The sequence below is a fragment of the Gymnoscopelus braueri genome (assembly GCF_963280865.1).
Source record: "Gymnoscopelus braueri genome assembly, chromosome: 10".
Classification (NCBI taxonomy): domain Eukaryota; kingdom Metazoa; phylum Chordata; class Actinopteri; order Myctophiformes; family Myctophidae; genus Gymnoscopelus; species Gymnoscopelus braueri.
The window spans coordinates 5,018,643-5,045,621 of NC_137611.1; the positions used below are offsets into that span (position 1 = coordinate 5,018,643).

The following is a 26,979-nucleotide window of genomic DNA, read 5'->3' on the forward strand; positions in this document are numbered from 1 at the left end:
AAAAATACATTTTTATTCTAGGACCTACGGTTCAAGAGTTATAGGCCAAAACGTAAAGGGGGCTGTTATAGCGCCACCATGTGGCCGATTAGTGTAATTATTTTTTCAATAATTTCGGAACAAATCATGAACCTCCCCATCAAATCTGGTAACTCTAGCTCTTACGGTTTCAGAGCAAAAAATACTTGAATTTAAGTTTTTTCACTTTTCCATTAAAGTGTATGGGGAAATTTAATGCACTAATAAATCAATATAAATTAAACTATTGAACCAATCTCTTAGCAAAATACAAGTGCACGATTCCCGGTGAAGCCGGTCATTTTGACATATGGCACTAAATTGGGAAAAATAAACTGTGGGAGGAGTAGCAGCCCGAAATAAAGTTTATACAGAATAAAGTTTCTCTATAACAATAGTCTGGTTGCCCATTCGGGCAACCACACTAACTAGTAACTAGACGCGTCGCAATTCTGGGCAATTGCAAAGTGTGGTTGCGCCGACGCCGGTCGCAGGTTGCCGCCGCCCGGACTTGAGGAATATGCTTGGAGGAATACCGTCGGAGGTCGCGCGACGTACCATTCGAATTTGGTGCTGATTGGATCCTGTGTTCGTGATACATGGCGTTTTGATTTGAAGAAATAGGCCCCTCCCACTAAAATAAATAAGCCCCTCCCACAAATGTAGTGGGCCAATGACATCGTCATGTCACTCCTGAGATCACCTGCTTTTCAATTTGAGAGGAGTGATCCCCCCAAAAATCATGTTTTTGCATCAAACGGTTACGTTTTGCAGAGTTGTGGCGCCCCCTATGGGTCAAAGTGGAAATGCTTTTGGGGATTCGTTGAGTAAACCACCCTCGACATGTGATTCAAATTTGGGATCGATTGGACGTTTCGTTCGTGATCTTTGTTATTTTTGGTAAAACGGGCTCCTCCCGCTAACTTTGGAAGCCAATTACGGACGAACGGTAAGGACTATCAAAATTCTGTTTCGGTCCAGATTATCGCATGGGTCCAGAGATCATGTGTACCGATTTTTGTGAAATTTGGAGAAAATATGTGGGAGGAGGAGCTAAAAGTGTGTTTTGAAGAACATTCAAAATGGCGGAAAATCTATCCTGACGCAAATGGGCGTGGCCTATATGGGGAGTTGCGTCATGACCCAAGGAATCTAGGGAAAAGGAAATTTTGATTTTACGACCTACGGTTCAAGAGTTATAGGCCAAAACGTAAAAGGGGCTGTTATAGCGCCACCATGTGGCCGATTAGTGTAATAATATTTTCAATAATTTTGTACTAAATGATGAACCTCCCTTCCAAATCTGGTAACTCTAGCTCTTACGGTTTCTGAGAAAAAAATACTTGAATTTGAGTTTTTTCACTTTTTCATTAAAGCGGATGGGGAAATTTAATGCACTAATAAATCAATATAAATTAAACTATTTAACCAATCTCTTAGCAAAATACAAGTGCACGATTCCCGGTGAAGCCGGTCATTTTGACATATGGCACTAAATTGGGAAAAATAAACTGTGGGAGGAGATGCAGCCCGAAATAAAGTTTATCTAGAAATAAAGTTTCTCTATAACAATAGTCTGGTTGCCCATTCGGGCAACCACACTAACTAAAGATTTCACATAATTGTAGTGGAGTAAATCTTCAATATTTGTCTCTGAGATGTAGTGGAGTAGAAGTAAAAGTATTTGGAAATACTCCAATAAAGTAAAAAAAATACCTCAAAATTGTACTTAAGTACAGTACTTGAGTACATGTACTTAGTTACTTTACACCACTGATTATAACCAATCCTTAAACCAATAGGTCCTACTTATGGTTGTAATGGATTTCGATGCCCCCCCCCCCCCTTCTTCTTCCATTTGAGACTCTTGTCTCTTTAAAATAACCCAAATGAGAGCCTCCCTCAGAATCACACACGATTTACAGGCTGCTTCTGTCAAGTTAAAAGAGTGCATGTTTGTGTGTTTGCCCATTGTTTATATAAAGTCTGTGAGAACCAAATAACCAGGCAGTGGTAAGGTAAGTTTGTCTTTACTGTTCAACTAGAAACGTTACAAGTTGGAGCTCCATTCAACTGCATACAGGCAGCACACTCAAGTGAGACACTCCCCCCAGCCCAGCACTTAAAGGGACTACACCATGAATTTGAACTTTTTCTTATTTTTTGTGTGTTTTTGGTCTCCCCTACCTCTCTTCTATCCCCAAAAATACCACAGTTTGAACACTCAGGCTTTCACAGCAAATCTTGGGTTTTCTGTAAATTGGTCTCAAAACAGGCCGAACTGATCTGTACCCTGACGCGATGTCACGTCAAGGTACAATCCCTCCCGTTTTTCAGTTCCAACCCCCCCCAAAAAAAATCGTTATTTTTATTTTTTTTATTTTTATTTTTTCTTATTTTATTTGTTTTACTTTTTCCACACAGAACCAGGAGATAACATGCATACACACTGGCTCAATAGCGCCCGTGCCAAACAGGACAATAATAATAATAATAATAATAAACTTTATTTGTATAGCACCTTTCATGACATGAAATGCAGCTCAAAGTGCTTTACAGAGCAAGAATACAATTACAGTTAGAACCAATTTAACAATAAAGCAAACAAAAATAAAATAAAATAAAATAAAAGCAAAGGCATAAAACAACATTAAAATAGGCAATACAGTGAGGAATTAAAAATCAACCAAAGAATCAGCTAAAAGCAAGAGTGAAGAAATAGGTCTTGAGCTGTGCTTTAAAGCTATCGACAGAGGCTGCCTGTCTTAAGTGTAATGGGAGTTTATTCCACACTGTCGCTGTCGGTCCGTAAAAGCAGAATGTTGCTTCACCGTATTTTTTATATGTCATTGTAGGCACCTCGAGCAGGTCAGCACTTGAAGACCTGAGGGCCCGGTTTGGAACATATCTCTTTAGGCCAGGCTTGTCAAACTCGCGGCCCGCGGGCATTTTGCGGCCCGCGGAAAGGTCCATTGCGGCCCGTGAAGTGATTTGAAAAAACACCTTTTCATACTAGCTCTAATGGAAAAAAAACGAGAGAAAAAAAAGACAAAAAAAACGGCGGAGCCGGCAGGCAGTTATCCCCCCCAACCCCCCTTGCCTCTGACTGCGAAGGTCTAATAGTGGCCAAACTTGTTTTGTGAGAACAATGGCCAAGTCATGTCTAAACAATCAAGACAAGAGGAGATCAAGAAATAAATCTAATCACCCACGCTGGCACAAACATGTCAGTCTAAAAGTGTATAGATCCCTGCTAACCAGCGCTGCCCAGGGAAACAAGGACGAGGAATTTTATTGGCTCACTATTGGATACGGTGGTTGCGTCGTTGTGTTTACATGTGCGGTGGAATAACGGCCGTTACGAGTGAAACGCTCAAAAGTTTCACTCGTCCTCTGTCTCCGTTGACAATTTTAATAATCCAAATGATAATAATCTGTTTAGGAAACTCTTAAAAACGCGAATGAATGACTAGTGTCGCCTAGTGTGACATATTCAATGTGCGCTGTCTTCTCAGTCTATCGCAAGCCCCCAGAACCCAGTGGTTTCATTGAAGCCAATTGAACATGCTGGCCATTTGAGGTATTGCAGGTGTGGCCAATGTATGTGAACGAGCCCATGGGGCTTCAGTGACGTCACTGAAGCCCCAAATAGGCCGCGCCCATCACATTTTCCAATACGTTTCCAACCCGGAAGAAGGGTTCAATTGAGCCCATGCGCTGGGTGAGCAACTCAATGCAAGTGGATGGGAGGCGATATCCGGTGCCCTCTCTATTATTTTTAACTCTATGGTCTATCGTTGCCGAAAATGGCTGATCTACAAGCTCACAACGTGGTGCGAACAGACGCGGTGTGAGCTTGGAGATCGGCCATGTTTGGTGCGTGACACTGTTGTACGATGAAGTATAAATTGCGCTTTTAAAGTGACAGTACACACATTAACCAGTTAACAGTTTCTTCAATATTATTTTCCAAAAGTAAAAAGGTCACTTAAAATGTAGTGCAAGTGATACATTTTGGCTAAAACAAAGACAAAAGAATAGAAAAAATAAATATGCATTTTTTGTTTATAAAGAGCTGAAGAGACATGGAGATTTTATAGTAATTATTACATTATGAAAGTTACTACTGCTCAGAACCTGGTCCCTGATGTTGACAGGTCAGTTAAAGCAAAGAGATGTCAGGTATCATTTTTTTGTAAAAAAAGAAAAGAAAAGAAAATTATGTTGTTTTGACCTGAGCTTTTACTGTTAGGGTTATTTCTTTTCTATTCTAAAACCGAAAAAAAAGCATTGAGTGTCATTATTTTGATTCATTGATATTTTCTGAATTTTCGTTATTGTTCAATAAAAACGACTGAACTGAGTTCATTGTCTGAGTTGCATTGCTGATAGTAGGCCTCAAAAAAAATAATGTTGTGTACTGTAGCTATTTACTGAAAATATTTATCATTTTTTTATAATCCATCCATCGATTCTTCAAACGCTTATCCGGAGCCGGTTCGCGGGGGCAACAGATCCCGAGGCGTTCCCAGGCCAGTGTGGAGATGTAATCCCCCCATCTGGTCCTTGGTCTGCCCCGGGGTCTCCTTCCAGTGGGACGTGCAATTAATTAATTCATAATTAATTTGTATTTAATCTTCATAACATTTTTTAAAGTGATATGCTGTAGTTATAGCAGTGACTGAGACAACAGACTGAAAAACAATGATGTATAACTGAATGTGCATGAGCACACCTGCTCTAGGCAGTCAGAGAGGTAGGAAGGTGCCAGACCATTTAGAGCTTTATAAACTATTAAAATAATTTTAAAATCAATCCTAAAAACAACCGGGAGCCAGTGTAGTGAAGCTAGAACTGGAGTGATATGTTTTCTCATCCTAGTTTTAGTTAAAATTCTGGCTGCCGCATTTTGAACAAGTTGTAATCTGTCAGTTGTTTTCTTTGGCAGGCCAGAGTAGAGTGCGTTGCAGAAATCAATTGATTCTCTCTGCTCACTGGAGCCAATTATGAGAACTTCTGTTTTATCCTCATTTAGCTAAAGAAAGTTCTCACTCATCCAGCATTTTATACTGGACAGACAGGTCAACAATGGGTCTAGAGCGCAGGGGTCGTCTGGAGCTACTGAAAGATACAGCTGGGTATCATCAGCATAGAAATGTAAGTTCACTCCGTGATCGGCGATGAGTTCTCCCAGCGGTAGTATATACAGGGAGAACAATAAGGGACCCAGAATTGAGCCCTGTGGAATACCAGAACAGATGTTGTGTTTGTCTGAGTCAAAGTTAGCTAGACTGACAAAATAGCTTCTGCCTGTTAGGTAAGAGTAAAACCAAGACAAGGCTGTGCCTGACAAACCAATCCAGTACTCCATGCGTTGTAGTAGAATTGTGTGATCAATCGTATCAAAAGCAGCGGTTAAATGTGGTAAATGTGGTATTGCAGGTGAAAGTGCTTTCAGTGTTGGAATAGTTACTACAACATAGTAATATGTTACTTATTACATATTACTTGTTTAAAAAGTAATGTAGTTACTTTACTTATTACTCCCTGCCAAAAGTAACTAGTTACTTATTACTTAGTTACTTTTTTTTTCTCGCCCCCAGTAATTGCATCCTTTCTCCCCAAAAGTCTGACTTTGCATTTTCAACATTAGCAGCAGTTGTTTTTTTTCTCTTTTCTGCAGCCTACATTGTAAAATCCTCATTGTTGATTTAACTCTGAAAAATGTTCTGTACACATGACGGGTCCATTTGGTTCTATTTGTACACTCATTTCAATTATATTAACACTAAGACTTTTACTGTGTATGAATTCATAACTTACAGACTAAATGAAAACCATTTGACTATGAATTGAATACTAAGGACCTCAATGGAAACAAGACCGCAAGGACTTTTTTGGAAGTATTTTAAATGTATTTCATGTATTTTTTGCCTAAAAAAATATTCAAATTCAAACACCTGGGCTCAAACAGATAATGACTCATCATGAGACACAATCTTTGAACAACTTCTGTTGTTTATTAAACAAAATGTATTCTAATAAAATACTAAAATAAAAAGGCTCCCATAGCAACACATTTTCAAAAAGTAATATATTACTTTTTGAAAAAAAGTAAAGGTAATAATATTACTCAAAACGTGAAAGTAATTAGTTACATTACTAGTTACTGGGAAAAAGTAATAATATTACTTTAAGTTACATATTACTTTAGTTACTTTCCAACACTGAGTGCTTTATAAGCCAGAGAGAAGTTAGTTGGAATGAGTATATCTGATAGGGTTGTAGTCGAGACCACCTAAAGCGAGACCAAGTCCGAGGGGGGGCGAGTCCGAGTCAAGACCGAGTCCGAGAGGCCAGGGAGGGGGTCGAGTCCGAGTCAAGACCGAGACCGACGGGAGGCGAGACCGAGTCGAGGCCGAGACCGACCGGCGGCGAGACCGAGTCGAGACCGAGACCAGATTTTTTTTTCTTTTTCTTATTTGATAGAAAATGTTCAAAGCAGCCTCATGGTGGCGCTATGACAGGCCACAGGAAACTTTGCACACTCCCTAGAGGCCAAGGAAAAACCCTTGCCCTGCATTTTTCACATCTGCCTGTTAGAGCGCCACCAGGAGGCTGACTTTTGTAAAACAAATTTGTTGCTATTACTCCTTCAGATTCTGTCCAAAAATCACGCAAATCAGTACACAGTATCTCTATAGTCATGTGATCAAGACGGATGTGTCCGATATTTCATATTGCATCCTAATTTGCTAACATTAGCTTCCAAAGTTTGCAGGATAGGTCAGTTTGGAACAAAATGCCTCAAATCATGAACGCAGCGTGCGATTTCCGTGAAATTTTCCACACACATTCCCACTAGAGAGGAAGAAATGCCGCCCTTTACACATTGGCCTGTTATAGTGCCACCAGGAAGCCACAATAACCTACCTGACCTGGCGGAGACCTGTGCTCCGAGGAGCCCTTTTTCTAGTTTTGTTTTGTTTTTATTTTGACATTTAACATTTTTTTTGCATCTTTTAATGAATGGCAGAGCAATTAGCTATTTAGTTATTTTTACTGAATTAATTACATCTCAATGGTAAACCTAGACCAAACAACAATGACCAAATTGACCAATGAGCCATTATCATCATTGCACATTAATGTTCCTTACAGACAGAACAATGAAAACTACTCTCCTTTAATGACAAGGAGCCATCATTACATAGCACATCGATATGTGCTACTTTAATGACTGAATTACATGTGAATGGTAAAGTTATTGACCAATCAATGACTAAGTCTCACACCCCAGCAATGAATCAGTGTTTCAAACACTGGTGAGACATTCAATTTAAACGCACTGTCATTCAATATGCGTTTGCATGTAAACGTCATAATAACAAGCTACAGTAGTTATATATATATTTTAAAAAAAGCAGATCTACAAGCTCACAATGCGTCCCATGACGCATTGTGACCAGGCCTGGAATTTCATCATTTTAGGCCAGGGGCAAGTGGCATTTTGTAATTTTTTAGGGCACAAAGGCCAAATGCCAGGGCATTTTTTTAAAAGTCCACAATTTAATTTGAAGGTTAAGGATGATTTTATTTTAATATAGTACAAGAATAGTATAACTATCTGTGTAATATAACCCATATTGGCAAATGACCAATATTTGTACTAAGTTATATTGGTCTCAATATTTGTCACATTCAGCCCTGGACTTCACTGACTGAAGTAGGGGTCATATGAATCAGAGATTCACAGATTTTATGTATTTTCCCCACAAATTATTTTTATTCAAATTAAATGTGATTGAACTTGCACTAACAATGACTTTAGTTGATTTTGCACTATTTAAAATATAAAAATTCTTAATTATTAATAATTGAAGCTTGTAGATTGGGTATTTTCACCAGTTTTTAAATAATAATAAAAAAAAGGAACATACAAGGTTTCCACCCAACAGCGACGGTTCTGTATCAGTACATGAGTCAGTTTTAGCATATTTCATTCTAATTGGCTACGTTGACTGCCTATGAATTTCATGGCCTGGGTAGGTAAACCTGGCCTGGCGGAGATATGCCCTGTTGCGCACAGCAGAACAACAGGTGAAGGCAATGAACTTAAACGAGGACTGTGCTGCGCAGCAAAAATGGCTCAAACTATGTCAAACTGTCACATAGCTGAAATAAACTTTCCATTTAGATCATTGTTGACAAACAAACAGAACATGGATGTTGTTTGCAAAAGGATTATTTATTTCTTGTCCATTTGTTTGTGAGGTGAGATCACAGCTTCTCTCTACTTTTGTGTGATATTGATAGCCTATAACTTTGAATGTGTTTGCAGTTCATTTCTATTGCTTACTGGATATTAAGACTCTATTAATTTTGGGATTTTGCTGTATTTTGTCAAATGTATTAATCTATATTTTTCTGTTGATCAAGCGTCGGGTTTTGTGATTAGATGCTCACACGCGCTGTCAGCCACTGGAAATCAATAATGTGCGCAAGGAAACCTTACTGAAAGCCGTCTCTAATCATCTTTAGAGAATCTCGTTAATTAAAACAACCACAGGCTACACAGTGAACACACAATAAATAAATAAATAAATAAACACCTGGAAAGCTTGCGCTGTTAGTGGAAATAATTTAAAAATAATATAAACTAGAGGGACATGGCAGAGTGTGTTCTGCTGCTGCTGCGCTGTCAACCACGAGATGATGCGCTCCAAGACAGCTGTCCATAAGCGCCAGACAGCTCTCTTAGAATGTTAATGTGAATAGGCTCCTCATAATATGGGTAGGTATAATAAAATTATTTCATTGCATTGTAGTGACTTGGTCTTGGACTCGAGTGGACTCGGTGGGGGCAGAGTCCCGAGTCCCTTAGTCCGAGTCCGAGTCAAGACCGAGTGAAATTATGGGCGAGACCGAGACAAGACCGAGTCAAATTATGGGCGAGACTGAGACAAGACCGAGTAAATCAAAAAGCGGTCTCGAGACCGGTCTCGAGACCGAGACCGGTCTCGAGTACTACAACCCTAATATCTGAGGCTTGATTTAGGCTCAAACCTTTTCAAAAACGTTTGAGGGACATAAACAATATGATATTAAATATTATTTTTTAATTCATGGTGTAGATCCTTTAAAGGAACAGAGACTACTTACAGTACACAAATAGCCAACCACCATAACTGTGTGTAGTTAATACACAACAGTTTTCTTAGAAATATTTATAAAGATCCAGCACAATGCTGTTGCTCAGCAGCATCAGCTTTTACTCAAATTGACAGATATTTTGGTCCCTCTGGAGTCCCTCATCAGTGTGTTGTTCACAAATTAAGAAAGGAAATACTAAAAATACAATAAAACTCCCATCAATAAACTCCAGACAGTCAGGTAACAGGAATCAGGGCTGGAGGACACTGGGGGTCCTGCCGGGCGTAAGGCTGCTCGGGCTGCCGGGGTCACTGCATCTGGAACAAACATCAAGGTTTTTATTTAACAGTTTTTATTTAACCCTTTCTACTTCTTTGAACTTGGTCTCCTCCTGTCTTTCCTCTACACCAAAGCTCTTAGCTAAAAAGAGCTGATCTACAAGCTTGCATTGCGACGCATCGTGAGCTTGTATATGTAGATGTAGGCTACTATTTTTTACTAGGGTTTGTGTCACCTCTGTTTTGAGGGCAGTATAATGTTAATGTTTATCAGCAGTCTAAAAGTGAAGAAAAGGCTGCACACTGCACACATCCACATGCAGGGTAATTTAACCCATTAAAACCGAGAACGCATCTGTGTAACCACTTTAACCATTATTTTATACTTTGGCTATTAAAAAATAGCAGATATACAAGCTCATATCTGCTATTTTTGAATAGCAAAAGAAATCAAAAAATGACACAGATGCATTCCCGGTCTGAATGGGTTAATGATAACCAACGTTTTGACCTGGAATGGTCTTCTTGAGGGATTGAATGTTTAGCAGCAATTGATGGGTTCACACAGCACTGATGATTTGTATTTTATTTCCTTTCCAGTGTATTCAGTACACACACTGACACAGCAGTGATATCAGCACAGCTTGGTGCTAATGGACTAACCCACCATTTTATTTGGAGGTATTTGGCTTCTATGTGTCCTAACCAGATGGCATGTGGTTCTCCAAATGGGGAAAAGGAACTCATGCAGCAACATTCTATTTTATTTATTAAGAAATTTCACTAGAGGATAAGCCCCTTGCCCTTGAGATGGGGCTTACATTTCTCTTCATTCTCTCTATTTTCTCATACGATTTTGTTTAGAGGAAAAAAGAGAAGCTAACCCCAGATGCACCAAACCGTCTTAAAATCCAAATCTGTTCTCACCCACGTGCTGAATGATTTTATCGATCACTAATGTTAAGAATGTGATTTATATAGCACATAGAATAGGTTTAGTTATTACCTTACATTTGTCAAAAAGCTTCTAAAACAGACATTTAAAGTGTACTTGTATTTGGACATATTTTCATAACCATTATACAATTTGATTGTGTCAAAGCAGAGGCCATTTTGTTGCAGAAACGTCCATGTTTTGGATTACTTAAAAGGAACCTACCTTCAATGTTCACATTATACTGTGCAACAGGTACGTCATCAAGTTTTATTTCTATTATTGCTCGGTAAAGTCCACTGTCACTCTTTTGTAGATTCTTCAACAGCAAAGAATAATTGTCCTCCGAAAAATCAACCCTTCCTGTGTAATTTCGATGGATTCTTATCTTTTTGTCACTGAAAGTGTATTTTGCTACACAGATCCTGGTGTTGAACATCCACATAAGGTCTTCAGCGTCTTGCATCAGGTCAGGTTTCTGAATGAGTAGGCGTACATCCTGTCCCTCCAGAACATGCTCTTGCTTCACAACACTGGACACCACTGGAAATCACAAAATGTTATCAGCATTATACACAAAATGTTATACTATAAAGTATAAAACTAAATGTTATACTATAAAGGGTAAAACTAAATGTTATAGCCTACTATAAAGTATAAAACAAAATGTTATACTATAAAGTGTAAGATAAAATGGGAAAAAAGGAGAGAAAAAAGGAAGGAATCAAAAACAAAAAAGGTATCTAAGTATTTACAATATAGCAACACGTTTTTTGTTATCCTTTTATGTAGTGGTGTAAAGTAACACAGTCAGTACAATTTTGAGGTATTTTACTTTACTGGAGTATTTCCAATTCACTACAATTATTTGAAAACTTTAGTTACTAGTTACTTTGTAGATTTTGATTATTATTACAAAACATACATAACCACTTCAGCCCTATTATAGGGCTGAAGTAAAACAAAAAAAACACACAAAAAAAGTATAAAATAAATGTATATAGGCTATATACATTTCGGCCATTATTGAAAATAGCAGATCTACAAGCTCACAATGCGTTGCGATGCAACGGGACGCAGCATAACCCCACGTTTGCAACTACTTTCGCCTGCTAGTAGCGATACTAAGTTTTTTTTAAAAAGTGCTTTTTCCACCACTGCTAATAAAGTATTCAATCAACCAAAAAAAGCATATCCATCTGTGCAGTTTGTAGGCCTACATGAGGTTTAGACATTGTGTTGATATGATTTATAATAACCACTAGATGGCATCATTACACCTTTTACCTTGTCATCATGCCATGCTAAATATAGGCCACGCCTACAAACATTTCTAGATCTAGTATATCCACCTGTTTCCGCGGGAATTTACTGGAGCAAAAATCCTGTGTGGGAAACATCCTGCGGGGGGACCGGAAGTAGGAAATAGCGGCTCAGTGTGTTTACATTTGCCAGCAGAACGTAGCTCGTTCGCAGCGTGCATCCGTTGTCTGTCAACAACACAGTAGTCTGTAGTGTGCCTTGACTTCAGTGCGCTGACTCTCTCCCCATGCACCGCCCCCCCGCCCCCTTGCGCTTCAACTACATGCAAAAGGCCCGTTCGCCGCAGTACAGCTACGTTCTGCTGGCAAATGTAAACACACTGAGCCGCTATTTCCTACTTCCGGTCCCCCCGCAGGATGTTTCCCACACAGGATTTTTGCTCCAGTAAATTCCCGCGGAAACAGGTGGATAGAGCGTCGCAGTTCCCGCCCACTTCCGGTTTTTTTTGGTGCCGGAAGAGAAAACTCAATGCATTTTTCCATTGACATTTCCAAAAATATTCATATCTATTAATTTAAGCCTCGAATCAAGCCATCATGAGAGGACATGAATCATGACCATAGAACGTTTTTTTCTGTGATTTTTTTTTATTTTATATTTAATTATATGATATACTATATTTAATAAATACCCTTTGTTTTGCCGTTTAAAAAAAAAAAATCACAGAAAAAAACGTTCTATGGTCATGATTCATGTCCTCTCATGATGGCTTGATTCGAGGCTTAAATTAATAGATATGAATATTTTTGGAAATGTCAATGGAAAAATGCATTGAGTTTTTTCTTCCGGCACCAAAAAAAACCGGAAGTGGGCGGGAACTGCGACGCTCTATACTGTGACATATACAAGAGACATGATGTATGCTGTGTGCTGCCAACTGCCAGTCTTAAATAAATGACATTGAACGAACCCATGTTTCATCATTGATAGATAGAAACATTACAGACACAAAAGTCCAAGAGCAGTGATGTGTATTATAGCTGAAGTTTAGACGCATTCATATGATTTTGAGGTTTATTTTACCTGAAGAAGCTGCCATGATGCAGATGAAGAGTCTCACGTGAAATGCAGACATGCTCTCTGTAGAAATCTGCATGTAAAAACAAAACAAAACAATTATGTGCCGTCCTATTTTAGTATTAGTTGGCTACACAGCTTCCACTCTGCTCTGTGACCACATTGTGTTTTCTACTTCTCTGCTCTGCAGACTGTCAAGGTCAAGTGGTGGAAAAAGTACTCATATTATTTACTTAAGTCAAAGTATCAATACTGCAATGTAGAAATACTCTGTTACAAGTAAAAGTCTGGAATTCACAATCTACTTGAGTAAAAGTACAAAAGTATTTGCATTAAAATATACTTAAGTACTGAAAGTAAAAGTACTCATTCTGTAGAATGTCCCATTTCACAAGTTTCCGAATGCATAAAAATGGTTTGAAAATAGCAGATCTAAAAGTTTCTAAATTGTTATTTTGATCAACGTTTGCCTGCCATCTCTCCTAATGGTAGGCTATCAACATCTACAATAACAAAATCGATAACAAAATATTCTACGTTTTGGGTCTGAGAGGCTAAATATCATCAAATGGTGGTCCGTGGTTCAAATGCCGAATAAGTAATGGACCTAGATATACGCAGAGGTGGACAATAACGGAGTAAATTTACTTGAGTACTGTACTTAAGTACATATTCTGAGGATCTGTACTTTACTTGAGTATTAGATTTCTTTGATACTTATTACTCTTACTCGAGTACATTTTCAAGAAAAATATTTTACTTTTACTCAAGTCAATTTCAAGTAAGGCTGAAAAGTACAAGTTACTTTTAGGTTTGCTGGTTGTTGTTTTTTCCCCCTAAAATGCAAAGGAACCCTATCCAATGTTCCCTGTAGCGTGCGCCCACGCGCACACGGCCGAACGATTCGCGCACAGAAAAAAACAACCACTCAGTCTGTGTCAGTGCAGCCAGGACGGATGTGTGTGTGTGTGTGTGTGTGTATGTGTGTGTGTGTGTGTGTGTGTGTGTCCAATATTGCCTCGTTTAAAAAAAAGAATCCAGCAAACAGCCCAAACAAGGTAGTCCATTGAAGTAGATAGGGACAACTCTTGTTGTCGAGGTAAGCACAACATTTTAGATCCCTTTAGAGCAGTGTCTATCAACCCTGGCAAACGTCCCAATTTTGGGCCGGGGCTACTGCTGAGGTGTGCCGCGCCGTTTGAAGAAGGTTTGAAAAAAAAAAAAAAAAAAAAAATTGTTACAATAATAATAATCAGGCATGCAAACAGCCCCGAGGTGAAAAGGGTGACAACATGCTGTTTTTGTTTCGGGTCAGGTGTCACACTATTGCCCTATTTGGATTCAAAACGGCTAGTGGAAGCTGAAAAGCTACAAGTTTGCATGTCTGAATAATGCAAAAACAGAAATATTTGTTTGCATTTGCTTTTTTTCTCCCTCATATATTTTCATAATAAAAAAATGCATATGTTGTGTGCCCAATATCGTATCGTAGCGTGAAATTAGTGTATCGGCACACCCCTAGTGTGTGTGTGTATATATATATATATACCGTATATATATATATATATAATTATATATATACCGTATATCTAGGTGTGCCCTGGGATCTTTTGGCTATGCCAGGTGTGCCTTGGCACAAAAAAGGTTGATAAACACTGCTTTAGAGCAGGGGTTTTCAACAGGTGGTCCGTGGACCACTTGTGGTCCCTGAAGGTATTGCATGTGGTCCCTGACCACCGTTTTTTTCTTCTTGTTCCATGGAACAGTGCATATTATCCACCAGGGGCCTGTTCCTCAAAAGGTGAATTAGAGCTAAAGCCTGGCTTTTCCACCTATCCTGGCTTAATTTAGCCAGGATTAGAGCTGAGTCGGTTCCTCAAAAGGTGAATTATCTTGAAGATTAGTTTAGCCAGTTCACCCTGGCTAAGTTTAGCCTTATCCGATTCCTCAAAAGAGAATTGAAGCAAGCCTAGCTTAGTTACCATGGCAATTTAGCTGTGAAGTTAGCCTGGTCAGGAGCAGGCTAACAGCCAAGCTTACTTAACTCTTTGACTGCCAGAGTATTTTCATAAAGTACTCCCCCAGTGCCAGCAATTTTCGTGTTTTTTTATTTTTATATTTTGAATTTTTCTCATGAAAATAATTTAAGGACACATAATGTAAAGACCCAGCACAAATCCGCCACTAGAGCGCAGCACATGACAGCTTTGATCATGTCGTTGGGTCTCTCTCACCCTTCTTCATAGATTAGACAAGGAAAAACATGAAAACGGATGTGACGTCCCCCCCATTGTTTTGATCGGCGAAAATTACGTTGTGATATACGACGGCGATGACTGATCGTCACCCAGACCATAGATTATAGAAGAGAAACTGTCCGTTTGTCCGTCATACCGTGTGAAAGACCGTTTATTTACCTATTTTGGACGAAAATGACTGGGGAAAAGAATCAAAAACCGGAAACGGAATCCAGGTCATGAAACCGGATGCAGATGTCCGTGAAGTAAGTGGAACTCGAGAATAACATTGAATATTAAGCAGCATAGCGCAATCAGAGATTAAACAATGAACGCGCGTCCAGCGCGTCGAGCGCGTCGACGGCCAACTGGACAAAGTAGCACTTGACGCGTTATCGCGTCGTCCGCAGTCAAAGAGTTAATCTAGTGCCTTGTTCTTCAAGTTTTTCCACAGTTAATTCAAAACATGTGTTTGTATATGGACTCATTTGAATGACCCTGCATTCAAATAAAATGAAATAAATACAATAAGATATAATCAAATTAATTACTGAAATAGTGTGTGACCATGAATCATAATCATAATTGTTTCACAATGACTCATGTGATATGTAATTGTCACTCTGTTATAGTTAACACTATAGTTCAGAGGTCTTCAACAGGGGGTCCGCGACCCCTAGGGGGTCCGCGGAGGTACTGCAGGGGGTCCGCGAAATTGTTTGATTAAAAAAAAAAAAAGTTTAAAAACTTTTTTAATTTTTTTTCCAAAAATGTCTATGTCTTTAAACATAACATGACATATTTGAATAGCTTAGTATTGAATGCACAATAACATGGTATGTTTATACATATTTTGTAGAGAAAGAAAAGGTCTTTTGCACACCTACTGGGACAACCTGTGGGTAGGAGCAGGCTCCAGGCAACCATTTGTTCATGTTTATACATATAAAACACAATTTTATACATAAATATACGATATATGTGGTGGCCTACCCCCTACCCTACGAGGTAGGGGGTCCCTGCTCCATCACCCCATCAGTTTGGGGGTCCCTGGTCTGAAAAGGTTGAAGACCCCTGCTATAGTTCATCTTGTTGTTAGATGTTTGATAATATATTACATTTTTTTTTAAATATTATAAATAATGTCTGACACATACATACACACAATATATATATATATATATATATATAAATTATTAGTTATGGGTTTAAAGGAGCCTCTTTGTAAGTCAATGAGGAGCATATTTTAAATTATCAATTTCTAGTCAATGGAGAAATTATTTTTTATTTCTTGTCCACCTTTGGAGTTACATCATGATGGCAAGGTAACTACACAACCCAAACCTATACCAAAGTGGTCTTGCAAATGTGGGGTTATTTATTGCGTGTCTCGTCCCGTCCCGTCCCCCCCGCTCATCCCGTCACGGCCCCCTGTCGCGGTCAACCCCCCCCCCCCCGTCCCGTCCCGGCCCCCGTCCCGTCCCGTTGCCCGTCCGTCACACACACACACACACACACACACACACACACACACACACACACACACACACACACACACACACACACACACACACACACACACACACACACACACACACACACACACACACACACTGTGTGTGCTTGCAATACTTTGCCATGCTTTCTCCCTGGATTCATTTATTGCGGTCGCGTTTCCTTTCTTGCTTAAATACATTTTACTTCCTTGTATGATTTCATGAGCTGCTGCGGTGCTGCTATTCAGCCACAGAGAAGAACGCTGCTCTGGTTTTGGACTCCGTGATTGGTCAAGTTCAAGGAATCTGCGCTCGAGTTCATGGTCTTTTATAGAAATACGTCCAGCCTGGCTTCATTATCCTGGCTGGACACAGCCTGGCTTGACATAGTCTAGCTCGACAAAGTTGCTCCTTTTCAGCCTGGCTTGGCGTCTGAGGAACGGAATAAACTAGGCTTTTCGGACCCGACTTTGTCAAGCCTGGATTTGGCTTAAGGCCAGGCTTTTTTAATTCACCTTTTGAGGAACAGGCCCCTGGTGACCTATGATGACGTTTCAATGTTGTCAGTTTCTGAGAAGTCGGAGGTCAGGAAATCCCACAGAAAAGGGAGTTAGAAACTCAAGAAGGGGAAGTGTATCGGACTGCCTGATGGAGTCATCATTATTAGGAAATGTGGCCATATAATTGCATGTGTCTGTGTAGTCCATGGACCACTGGTTGAGAAATATATATTTTAGTTTGTTCAAGACAGTATATTTAAATGTAATATGCAAGGACTTTTTTTACTCTTACTTATTTTGACTGAGCTACTTTTACTTGTAGTGGAGTAAATTTAACCAGGAGTACTCTGTACTCTTACTCAAGTACACCTGTCCACCTCTGGATATACGTCCATTACTTACTGCTTTAGCCCCCTGGCTGATGAGATGCCCCCTAGGCCAGTGGTTCTCAACCTCTTCAGGCCGCAACCCCCCCCAAAATAACAATATTTGAACTGGGGACCCCCACCCTGACAAGCACTTGGAATTGTAGGAGTTGAGGCATTACATTTTGTTTGACTCAGTTCCAACAGATAAATATTGTGAAAATAGCAGATCTACAAGCTCACAACGCCTCACGTTGCGAGGCGTTGTGAGCTTGTAGATCAGCTATTTTCTACTTTAAATTTTTTTTAATGTAAAGTTTGTTGACCTTTGATGCATTAATGATCTTTTAAAAAACGAAATTGTTTAGATATTAAAACGGTCTTAAAAGTCCTTAAATTGTCACTTTACTGTCATCTGGGGACCCCTCCAAAATCACGTGACGACCCCCCTGGGGATCCCGACCCACAGGTTGAGAACCACAGCCCTAGGCCAGGGGTCTTCAACAGGGGGTCCTCAGCGTTACTACAGCGGGGGGCCACCAAATCTTTGTGTGATAGGATATTCTCTCTTTTTTTTACATTAACTACTTGAACCGGAGCATCCTTTTTCTGAGGGGAACAAAATAGCAGACCTACAAGCTCACAACAACGCCTCGTGCTGCGAGCCGTTGTGAGCTTGTAGATCAGCTATTTTTGGCAAAGAGGTTTGGTGTAGATGGAAAAAAAGAGCAGACCAAGTAAAGTACAGAGTAAAAGGTGAAAGTATTGACGTTTTAAAGTAGTTAAATGTCTAAACATACAGTTGAATCCAACATGACAGTGATGTCAAACTAGTCTATGAAGCTATCTATATAATCTATGAAAATGTTTAATCTGCAACACAATTTGATACAATATGTAGTGGGGGTCCCTGCTTCATCTCTCTCAGCTAAGGGGTCCTTGGCCTGAAAAACGCTGAGGACCCCTGGTCTAGGCTCTGCACGCTACATTGAATGCAGCGGTGGAAAGTAACTAAGTACTCAATTTTTTGCTACTCCACTACATCTCAGAGGCAAATATTGTACTTTTACTCCACTACAATTATTTGGCAACTTTAGTTACTTACAAAACGCACATTAACCACCACACACACACACACACACACACACACACACACACACACACACACACACACACACACACACACACACACACACACACACACACACACACACACACACACACACACACACACACACACACACACACACACACCAAGAACTTGTTCAATAGATTATAAGGGCAACTTCTTCAGAAGGTCAATATAACTCTGTGGATCTGAGCCTCTGTACATAGTGTACAGTCCACCGTCAGCTTGTGAGTAATACATAACATAGAACCAGCGGTGGAAAAAGTACTAGAATATTTTACTTAAGTAAAAGTATCAATACAATGTAGAAATACTCTGTTACAAATAAAAGTCTTGAATTCCAAATGTACTTGAGTAAAAGTACAAAAGTATTGGCATCAAAATGTACTTAATGTACCAAAAGTAGAAAGTATACTCATTATGCAGAATGTCCCATTTCACAAGTTTTCAAATGTATAAAATGTAAAAAATCTTTTGAAATTAGCAGATCTACAAGCTCATTGTGAGCTTGTAGATCGGCTACTTTCAAATGTCCTAAATGTATATAGGGCTGAAGTTGTTAATGTATGTTTTGTAATAATAATCAAAATCTACAAAGTAACTAGTAACTAAAGTTTTCAAATAATTGTAGTGGAGTAAAAGTACAATATTTGCCTCTGAGATGCAGAAGTCAAGTAAAAGTACTGAAAATTGGAAATACTCCAGTAAAGAAAGAATACCTCAAAATTGTACTTAAGTACAGCACTTGAGTACGTGTACTTAGTTACTTTACAGCACTGCATAGAACTAACTTGACACTATAATAGCATGACATCAGATCAGACATGGTCATTTATCATGCATTATTGTTATGCAACTGAAACTGAAACTAAAATGTAACTATAACTGAATATTAGTCATAATACATTCATTACAAATTCACATTTGGTTGGGGCGTAAAACAATCTAGGAAAGGCTGGAGCATTGAGTTTAAGTTAACCCTCATAGCTTAAGTTAACCCTCAAGCTCATAGCGCGGCACCGAGTGCCGCGCTATGAGCTTGCAGATCTGCTATTTTTGAAAAATCGTGACAATTTGTGCAAATCTTTGAATATACATATTTTTAATAGAGCCCGACCGATATGGATTTTTGTGACCGATACCGATAACCGATTTTAGAGAGGTTTGGATTATATCGGTCACCGATAACCGATATGCAACCGATATTGTGAAAAAAAGAAAAAAAAAACAGAAAAGGCCTATTTTCATTCCAGCTAATAAAATTTGCTGGAATGAAAATAGGCCTTTTCTGTTTTTTGTTTTTTTTACATTTACTCAAGTACTGTACTGTAAATGTTAAGTAAAATGTTGAGGTATTTTTTTTTACTTCAATGGAGTATTTCCAATTTTCAACACTTTTACTTCTACTCCACTACATCTCAGAGGCAAATATTATACTTTTACTCCACTACAATTATTTGAAAACTTTAGTTACTAGTTACTTGTAGATTAAGATCTAGAATATTATAAACAAAACACCCACTTCAGCCCTATATACATTTCTGCCATTTGAAAATAGCAGATTTACAAGCTTGTAGATCTGCTATTTTCCAAAGATTTTTATACATTTGAAAACTTGTTAAACAGGACATTCTGCATAATGAGTAGTACTTTCTACTTTGTACTTTAAGTCAGAGTCCTGCAATCGTTTAACGGGTGAAAACGGGTGTAAAATATACTGACGGGCGGTTCTGAACTAAACGCGGGTAGGTAACATTTTATTGTGAAAATCAGAGAGCACCGTCTCCGCCCAAACAACGTCACTTGTGTAACTTAACACAGCACAACAGCATGGAGCACGCCGGTCAGTAATCTTAACTCTCAAAAACACATTGAACAACCTTCAAATTAAAACCATCTGACATGACAATGTAAACAATGACACATGCGTAGTGCGTATGTGCGCGTTCGCGCGTGTGGCTAAAGCTCGCGCCTCCGTCTTCACTTGATTTCTGAACGAACCTGACCACTGAATGTAGCTCTATTGTTGAAGGCTGCTATGCTATCCTTTTCAACACACTTCAACACATGTGCACACATAGCACACTCGGTGCCGCGCTATGAGCTTGTAGATCTGCTATTTTTGAATAGCCAAAGAAATCTCAAAATTACACAGATGCGTTCCCGGTCTTAATGGGTTAAGTTAAATGGTGAATGTGAATCAAACATGAGAGCCTGGCCCTCTTGGGAAATAACGATGAATGTTGAAGTAATTATTCATGGAGGAGAGTTACAGATTGCTCGTAGCTCCAGAGAAGAAGGAGGACTCTGGAGGACCAAGGCAGCGAAATGCACACAAGGAGGAGGAGGAGGAGGAGGAGGAGGAGGAGGAGGAGGAGAAGTGTCAGGAGAACACAACTCCTGCAACAACAACAGAAGCTTCTTCAAACGTGAGGCTTAGGGTTAACCATCTCCGCAGTATACTGTACATCACTATTGAAATTAACCACCACTTAAAAACCCACTCACGCACGTTGTTGTGTGGAGTCCCTCAGGACTCTATAATAGTGCATTTTCTGTTTTGGCTCTATATTATCTTCGCTGAGAAATAGGCAATCAAGCTTTACAACGCGTCGCACCGTGGCGCATTGTAAGCTTATACGCCCTGCCAAGCCAAAGTGCAGTAAAGGCCTTTGCAGACAGGGTCTGTCAATCAGTTTTTACCGCATGCGAAAAGACGCACGAATCGAACTGGGTTCGATTGAAGAAAAAAACGCACCGCCGCAGCCACTTGCCGCACGGCAAATTCGGAGCCGGTGTGCATGAGGTCATAGAGAACCATGTGTTCATTTAACCCTTAAGACCTGAGGCGATTCTTTAAAAAAAATCTAAATCCTAACAGTTTTTGGAAAAAAAAATAAATTAAAAAAAATCAAGATTTAAAAGAAATAGCAGATATACAAGCTCATAGCAAGCTCATAGCACTGTGTGTGTCCACTTCAGACTAGGGCTGTAGTACTCGAGACCGGTCTCGGTCTCGAGACCGGTCTCGAGACCGCTTTTTGATTTACTCGGTCTTGTCTCGGTCTCACCCATAGTTTGACTCGGTCTTGACTCGGTCTCGCCCATAATTTGACTCGGTCTTGACTCGGACTCGGACTAAGGGACTTGGGACTCTACCCCCACCGAGTCCACTCGAGTCCAAGACCAAGTCACTACAATGCAATGAAATAATTTTATTATACCCATATTATGAGGAGCCCATTCACATTAACATTATAAGAGAGCTGTCTGGCGCTTATGGACAGCTTTCTTGGAGCACATCATCTTGCAGCAGTTGACAGCGCAGCAGCAGCAGAACACCAGCAGTCCTGTCCCTCTAGTTTATATTCTTTTAAAATTATATCCACGAACAGGTGTTTATTTATTTATTGTGTGTTCACTGTGTAGCCTGTGGTTGTTTTAATCATCAGTCTCTAATCATCTAAAGATGAATAGAGACTGCTTTCAGTAAGGTTTCCTTGCGCACATTATACTGTGTCACTCACTGCAGTAAATATATCAGTCCAAGCAGCAAAACTAAAAACATTAATTAACATTAGATCCTGACCGATGCTGTCGTCGGCTTGTCTGGAGATATACCTACATGTAATGTACAAATCACTTAAATTATCTATTCTCTTGTAAGTTGTACCACATTGTGCGTAATTGCGCACAGGGAGACTGACCTCTTTCTGCTTTTCATATTAAGATCAATTCTATTTCTATAATTCTATCAATCCTATTATTTATTTCATACAATAAAACAATAAGTAGGCCTACATCCAGAAACATTTTCACCATGAATATAAAAGCATCAACCTGTATGCATGAGGCAAATACTCTGTAAAAGTAATTGAGCTGTGTTCAAACTGTTACTTGAGTAAAAGTATTGGCTTCAAAATATACTTAAAGTACCAAAAGTGAAAGTACTAAAATATTTGAAAATAGCCGATCTACAAGCTCACAATTGTGAGCTTGTAGATCTGCTATTTTCAAATAGTCTACTCTATGGTATAAAATATGGCTAAAGTGGTTAATATATTTTTATTATGTAATAATTTATATCTGCTGCAAACTACGTTTTCAAATAATTGTAGTCGAGTAAAAGTACAATATTTGCCTCTGATATGAGTAGAAATAAAAGTATTGAAAATTGGAAATAATCCAGTAGTAAAAAAAAATACCTCAACATTGTACTTAAGTTGTACAGTACTTGAGTAAATGTACTTAATTACTTTATTATTATACTGCTGAGGAAGTGGACGGTGACTCACCACCAGCAGCGAAATGTCCTCGTCTCCTGTCCCGCTACAAAGCGCACAAGAAACGTAGCTCAACAACCCAGGATGCAAGTATTGCATCACAAGTCACCAAGTACTTTGATGCAATTGAGAACAATGATGCTGATGCACTTGTCTTCTGGGTTGAAAACCAAGACAGATTCCCACAACTTGGCATTTTAGCGATGAAGGTTCTGTCAGTCCCTGCCTCCTCAGCACCGGTGGAGAGGATTTTTAGTGCAGGAGGACTTATTATGAGACCCCATCGTGCTAGTTTAGGTCACACCATGCTGCATTCTCTTGTGTTTTTGAAATGCAACCACACTTTGATTTAATTTTATGGCTACACATTCCAGTCAGGCAGTCGTGTTAACCGTTTAAGACCTGAGGCCCTACAAATGCCTTCCAAAATCAGTAGTTATCAAACTTTTTTGTGCCAAGGAGTCAAGGACCCCCAAAATGATATTTGGCTGCGGACCCCCCTCATCTGAAAATGTTTTGTGCCAGGGACCCCCAGAAGAAATATTTTTGTTGAAGAACACTTTCAAGATTTTTCAAATAGCAGATGTACAAGCTTGTATTTGATCTGCTATTTTTGAGAACCACTGTTCTAAACCAATGTTCTAAATCCTAAGAATTTTCTGAAAAACTTAAGGTGCTATATACTGTATAGCAACAATCTAAAATGACACAGATGCTTTCCCGGTTTTAACGGGTTAAAGGTGATTTGTTTTTGTTTCTTTTTTGTGGTTAAAATGAGCTTGTACAGCACAGTTGTGTTTAGCAAAAAGCATTGTGTTCTGGCTATGTTACTTACTTGTTATTTCAAATAAATATTTGAATGAATCAAACATTTTGTAATATTTTTACATAAAAGTGCCATGTACATTTATTTACACATAGTGACAATACACATTTTCACACATTATGCATACTTATTGAATAGAGCTCATTGTAGTAGGCCAGGCATACCTAATTTTGAGCTTTTCCAAAGTCAGAAACATATAATTGCAGTGTTTCAGATCAAGATTGTTTTCTGTACCTATAAAAAAATAAAAAAAAAATCTGGTCTCGGTCTTGACTCGGTCTCGCCCCCCGTCGGTCTCGGTCTTGTCCACGCTATGAGCTTCTATATCTGCTATTTTTGAATAGCCAAAGAAAGCTAAAGTGACACAGATGCGTTCCAGGGTCTTAATGGGTTAAAACATTTTCAGTTTTTTCCGTGCGAAAAATCGCACCCTGTCAGCAAAGGCCTTAACTACGGGGGAAAACAATCACTGAAAATTGGTTTAAAAGTGATTCAGCTGGTCAGCCAAATGAGATATCGGCATATAAGTGATATTACAATACATTTATATCTGTTCTTGAGGTAATTGTTTATCCCCCAAAATCACGAGGCTAATTTGACCTTTGGGATACACAAATAAGTGGGTGTGTCCAAAAACGTAGTTACTGCTCTTTGGCTTGGCAGGAACAGATCAGCTACTTTCTGTGAAAGACGAAAATAGCTGATCTACAAGCTCACAATATGTTGCGCTGTGACACGTTTTGCTATTTTTTTGCTGAACGTTTGTCCCAGAAAAGGAATGGGGTTTAAGTTGTTAAAACTAGTAAGAGATTTGTGCAGGGATTATTAAAAGCGAATATCTTAGAATGTGTGTCGTGCTTGCATGACGGGCGTAAAAAAAAAGAACAAAGCTTGTAGATCTACTATTTTTTAATAGCCCAAAGAATTCTTGTGTGTGTGTGTGTGTGTGTGTGTGTGTGTGTGTGTGTGTGTGTGTGTGTGTGTGTGTGTGTGTGTGTGTGTGTGTGTGTGTGTGTGTGTGTGTTGCTGTTAGTGACAGCCATAGCTCCTACAGTTCTGATCACACATGTGTCTGAGCGTGCACTCGCAAGCAGATAATAGGCAGCATCTATTAATAGAATAATATTATAAACTCATCTAGTCAGGTTAAAGTCACCAACACACTACACTACAGCATTGTGTTTCACTATTCTCCCGATTTAAATAACAAGTATTGTAATAATGACACTAAACCAGTATAAAGTCTGACCTGTGTGTGTTCCCAGGCTGTGAGTTCAGATCCAGTTGCTGCCGGATTCTCAGCTTCTGCCGATGTTACTGTCGTGTTGTCTAACTGCGTTTTGCCCGGCGGACGAGTGGGGAGAGTCAGCGCGCTGAAGTCAAGGCACAGATAGTCTCGCGCATAGATCTCGCGTAGCCAGACAGTTTAATTCGGTTAATTCGGTACAAAAAATGTATACTCCATGAAGTGTATATTTGTGGCAAAAATGAAACGTTGCCCAAAAAATGAAACGTTCCCCAAAAAAACTGTTAGGATTTAGAAAACTTTTTTAAGAATCGCCTCAGGTCTTAATGGGTAAAGATGGGCAATAATACTATTGCACGGGCAAAACAATCAACCCAGAACAATGTAAAAAGTAGATATGTGCTGAACGTTCAGCATCGTTGCAGGTTATTTATTTATTTTCTCTCTTGTGCAGGTTATGGAAAAATGTGCAGACTCACCAGAACCAGAGGCTTCGTGCATCACCCTACACCCTGGCTTCTATGCAGTGTGCCTGAGCCCATGGCTTCAGCAGCACGAGCACGACAACATGGTTCAGCAGTACGGCCCCTTTGATCAGAACTTCACAGATGAGGAGTGAGTATGAATAACAATTATGTTTCTGTAGCCGTAGTTGTTGTCCATTTCCTCTTGGTATCAAATCAATGCTTGTCAAACCATTTCACCTTTTATGATGTCATCAAAATACAAAGTTCTGTCCCAATTCAAGATCTTCATTATTGTCTTACGTTGCTCTTATTCACTTTGATTGATCGATTGGATATTTTATGAGGCAAAAATGTAAAACAGCACAGTTACATTTACAATACTTTGTCTAAAACAGGGGTCTTCAACGTTTTTCAGGCCAAAGACCCCCTAGCTGAGAGAGAGATGAAGCAGGGACCCCCCACTATATTGTATAAAATCGTGTTGCAGATTCAACTTTTTCTTTTACTTGGTCTACCGTTTTTTTCCTCTACAGTACCATACCTCTTTGCCAAAAATAGCAGATCTACAAGCTCACAACGCCTCGCAGCACAAGGCGTTGTGAGCTTGTAGATCTGCTATTTTTGGCTAAAGTTCTCCTCAGAAAAGGGATGCTAGGGTTCAAGTGGTTAATGCAAAAAAAAGAAAAAATCATATCACACAAAGATTTGGCGGCCCCCCTGTAGTAACTCTGAGGACCCCCTAGGGGTCCCGGACCCCCTGTTGAAGACCCCTGGTCTAAAAGGTCCGTTCAAAAACAGTCCTTGCGGTCTTGTTTCCAATGAGGTCCTTGGTATTCAATTCATAGTCATATATATATATATATATATATATATATATATATATATATATATATATATATATATATATATATATATATATATATATATATATATATATATATATATATATATATAGTGGCACTACAGTTCAAATATCAACACAAATATACAGAAAACGATAACACTATGTACAAACAAAAAGCAGAAGAATTTTTTTTATAATCCTGAATGTACAAAAAAAGGGTGGGGGGGTCGTCTGTCTAACGCATACATGGGCAACTGGCGGCCCGGGGACCACCTGCACTTAATGCGGCCCGCAGGTTAATATCGTATATATTCAGCTGTTACAATACCAAACGTGCAAACATGACCCGCTTTAATTACTTCAGTCTAAATTAGTAGCTTAATGACTAGAATAACATTTTTATTGTCTTTTTTATGTCCAACGTATTTGTATTTAAGTTCAAAAAGTTAACTTAAGTATAACTAAATGCATTTGAAATTAAATTAAAATGTAACTTTTCAGGATTCCAAAATAGCAAAAAAGAATCAGGATTCCAATTCAAAAGTAGCAAAAATAGCAGATCTACAAGCTCAAAACGCGTCGCGTTTTGAGCTTGTAGATCGGCTATTTTTGCTACTTTTGTGTGACATAGAATGGCATTCATTTACGAAAAAAGTTAAAATAGGGAGATAAGAGGTGTCTGCCCAACAGTATATGCAATGTGGCCCTCTGGAGTGAGTGTGGAAATACAGTGGCCCTCTCCATCATCAAAGTTGCATCATCACCCCTGGTCTAACGGGAAAATAGTACTACCTCCTTTTTTTGGCCTCCTGAAAGGTGAATTTTCAGGGCTGTTTTAAACGAGCCCAGTGAACTGTACTTTT

At 39.1% G+C, this 26,979-nt stretch overlaps 1 protein-coding gene across 2 annotated transcripts in view; it reads left to right on the forward strand.

Annotated features, from left to right (window-relative positions):
- Window positions 1-26,979, forward strand: part of LOC308094444 (uncharacterized protein) — a 64,322-nt gene that overhangs the window by 13,109 nt on the left and 24,234 nt on the right. For both annotated transcript variants that reach the window (XM_080441099.1, XM_080441100.1), the window contains exon 5: window positions 25,260-25,420. In XM_080441099.1, the coding sequence (XP_080297225.1) occupies window positions 25,260-25,341 (82 nt within the window). In that variant the 3' untranslated portion in view covers window positions 25,342-25,420. The remainder of the gene's footprint in view (window positions 1-25,259; window positions 25,421-26,979) is intronic.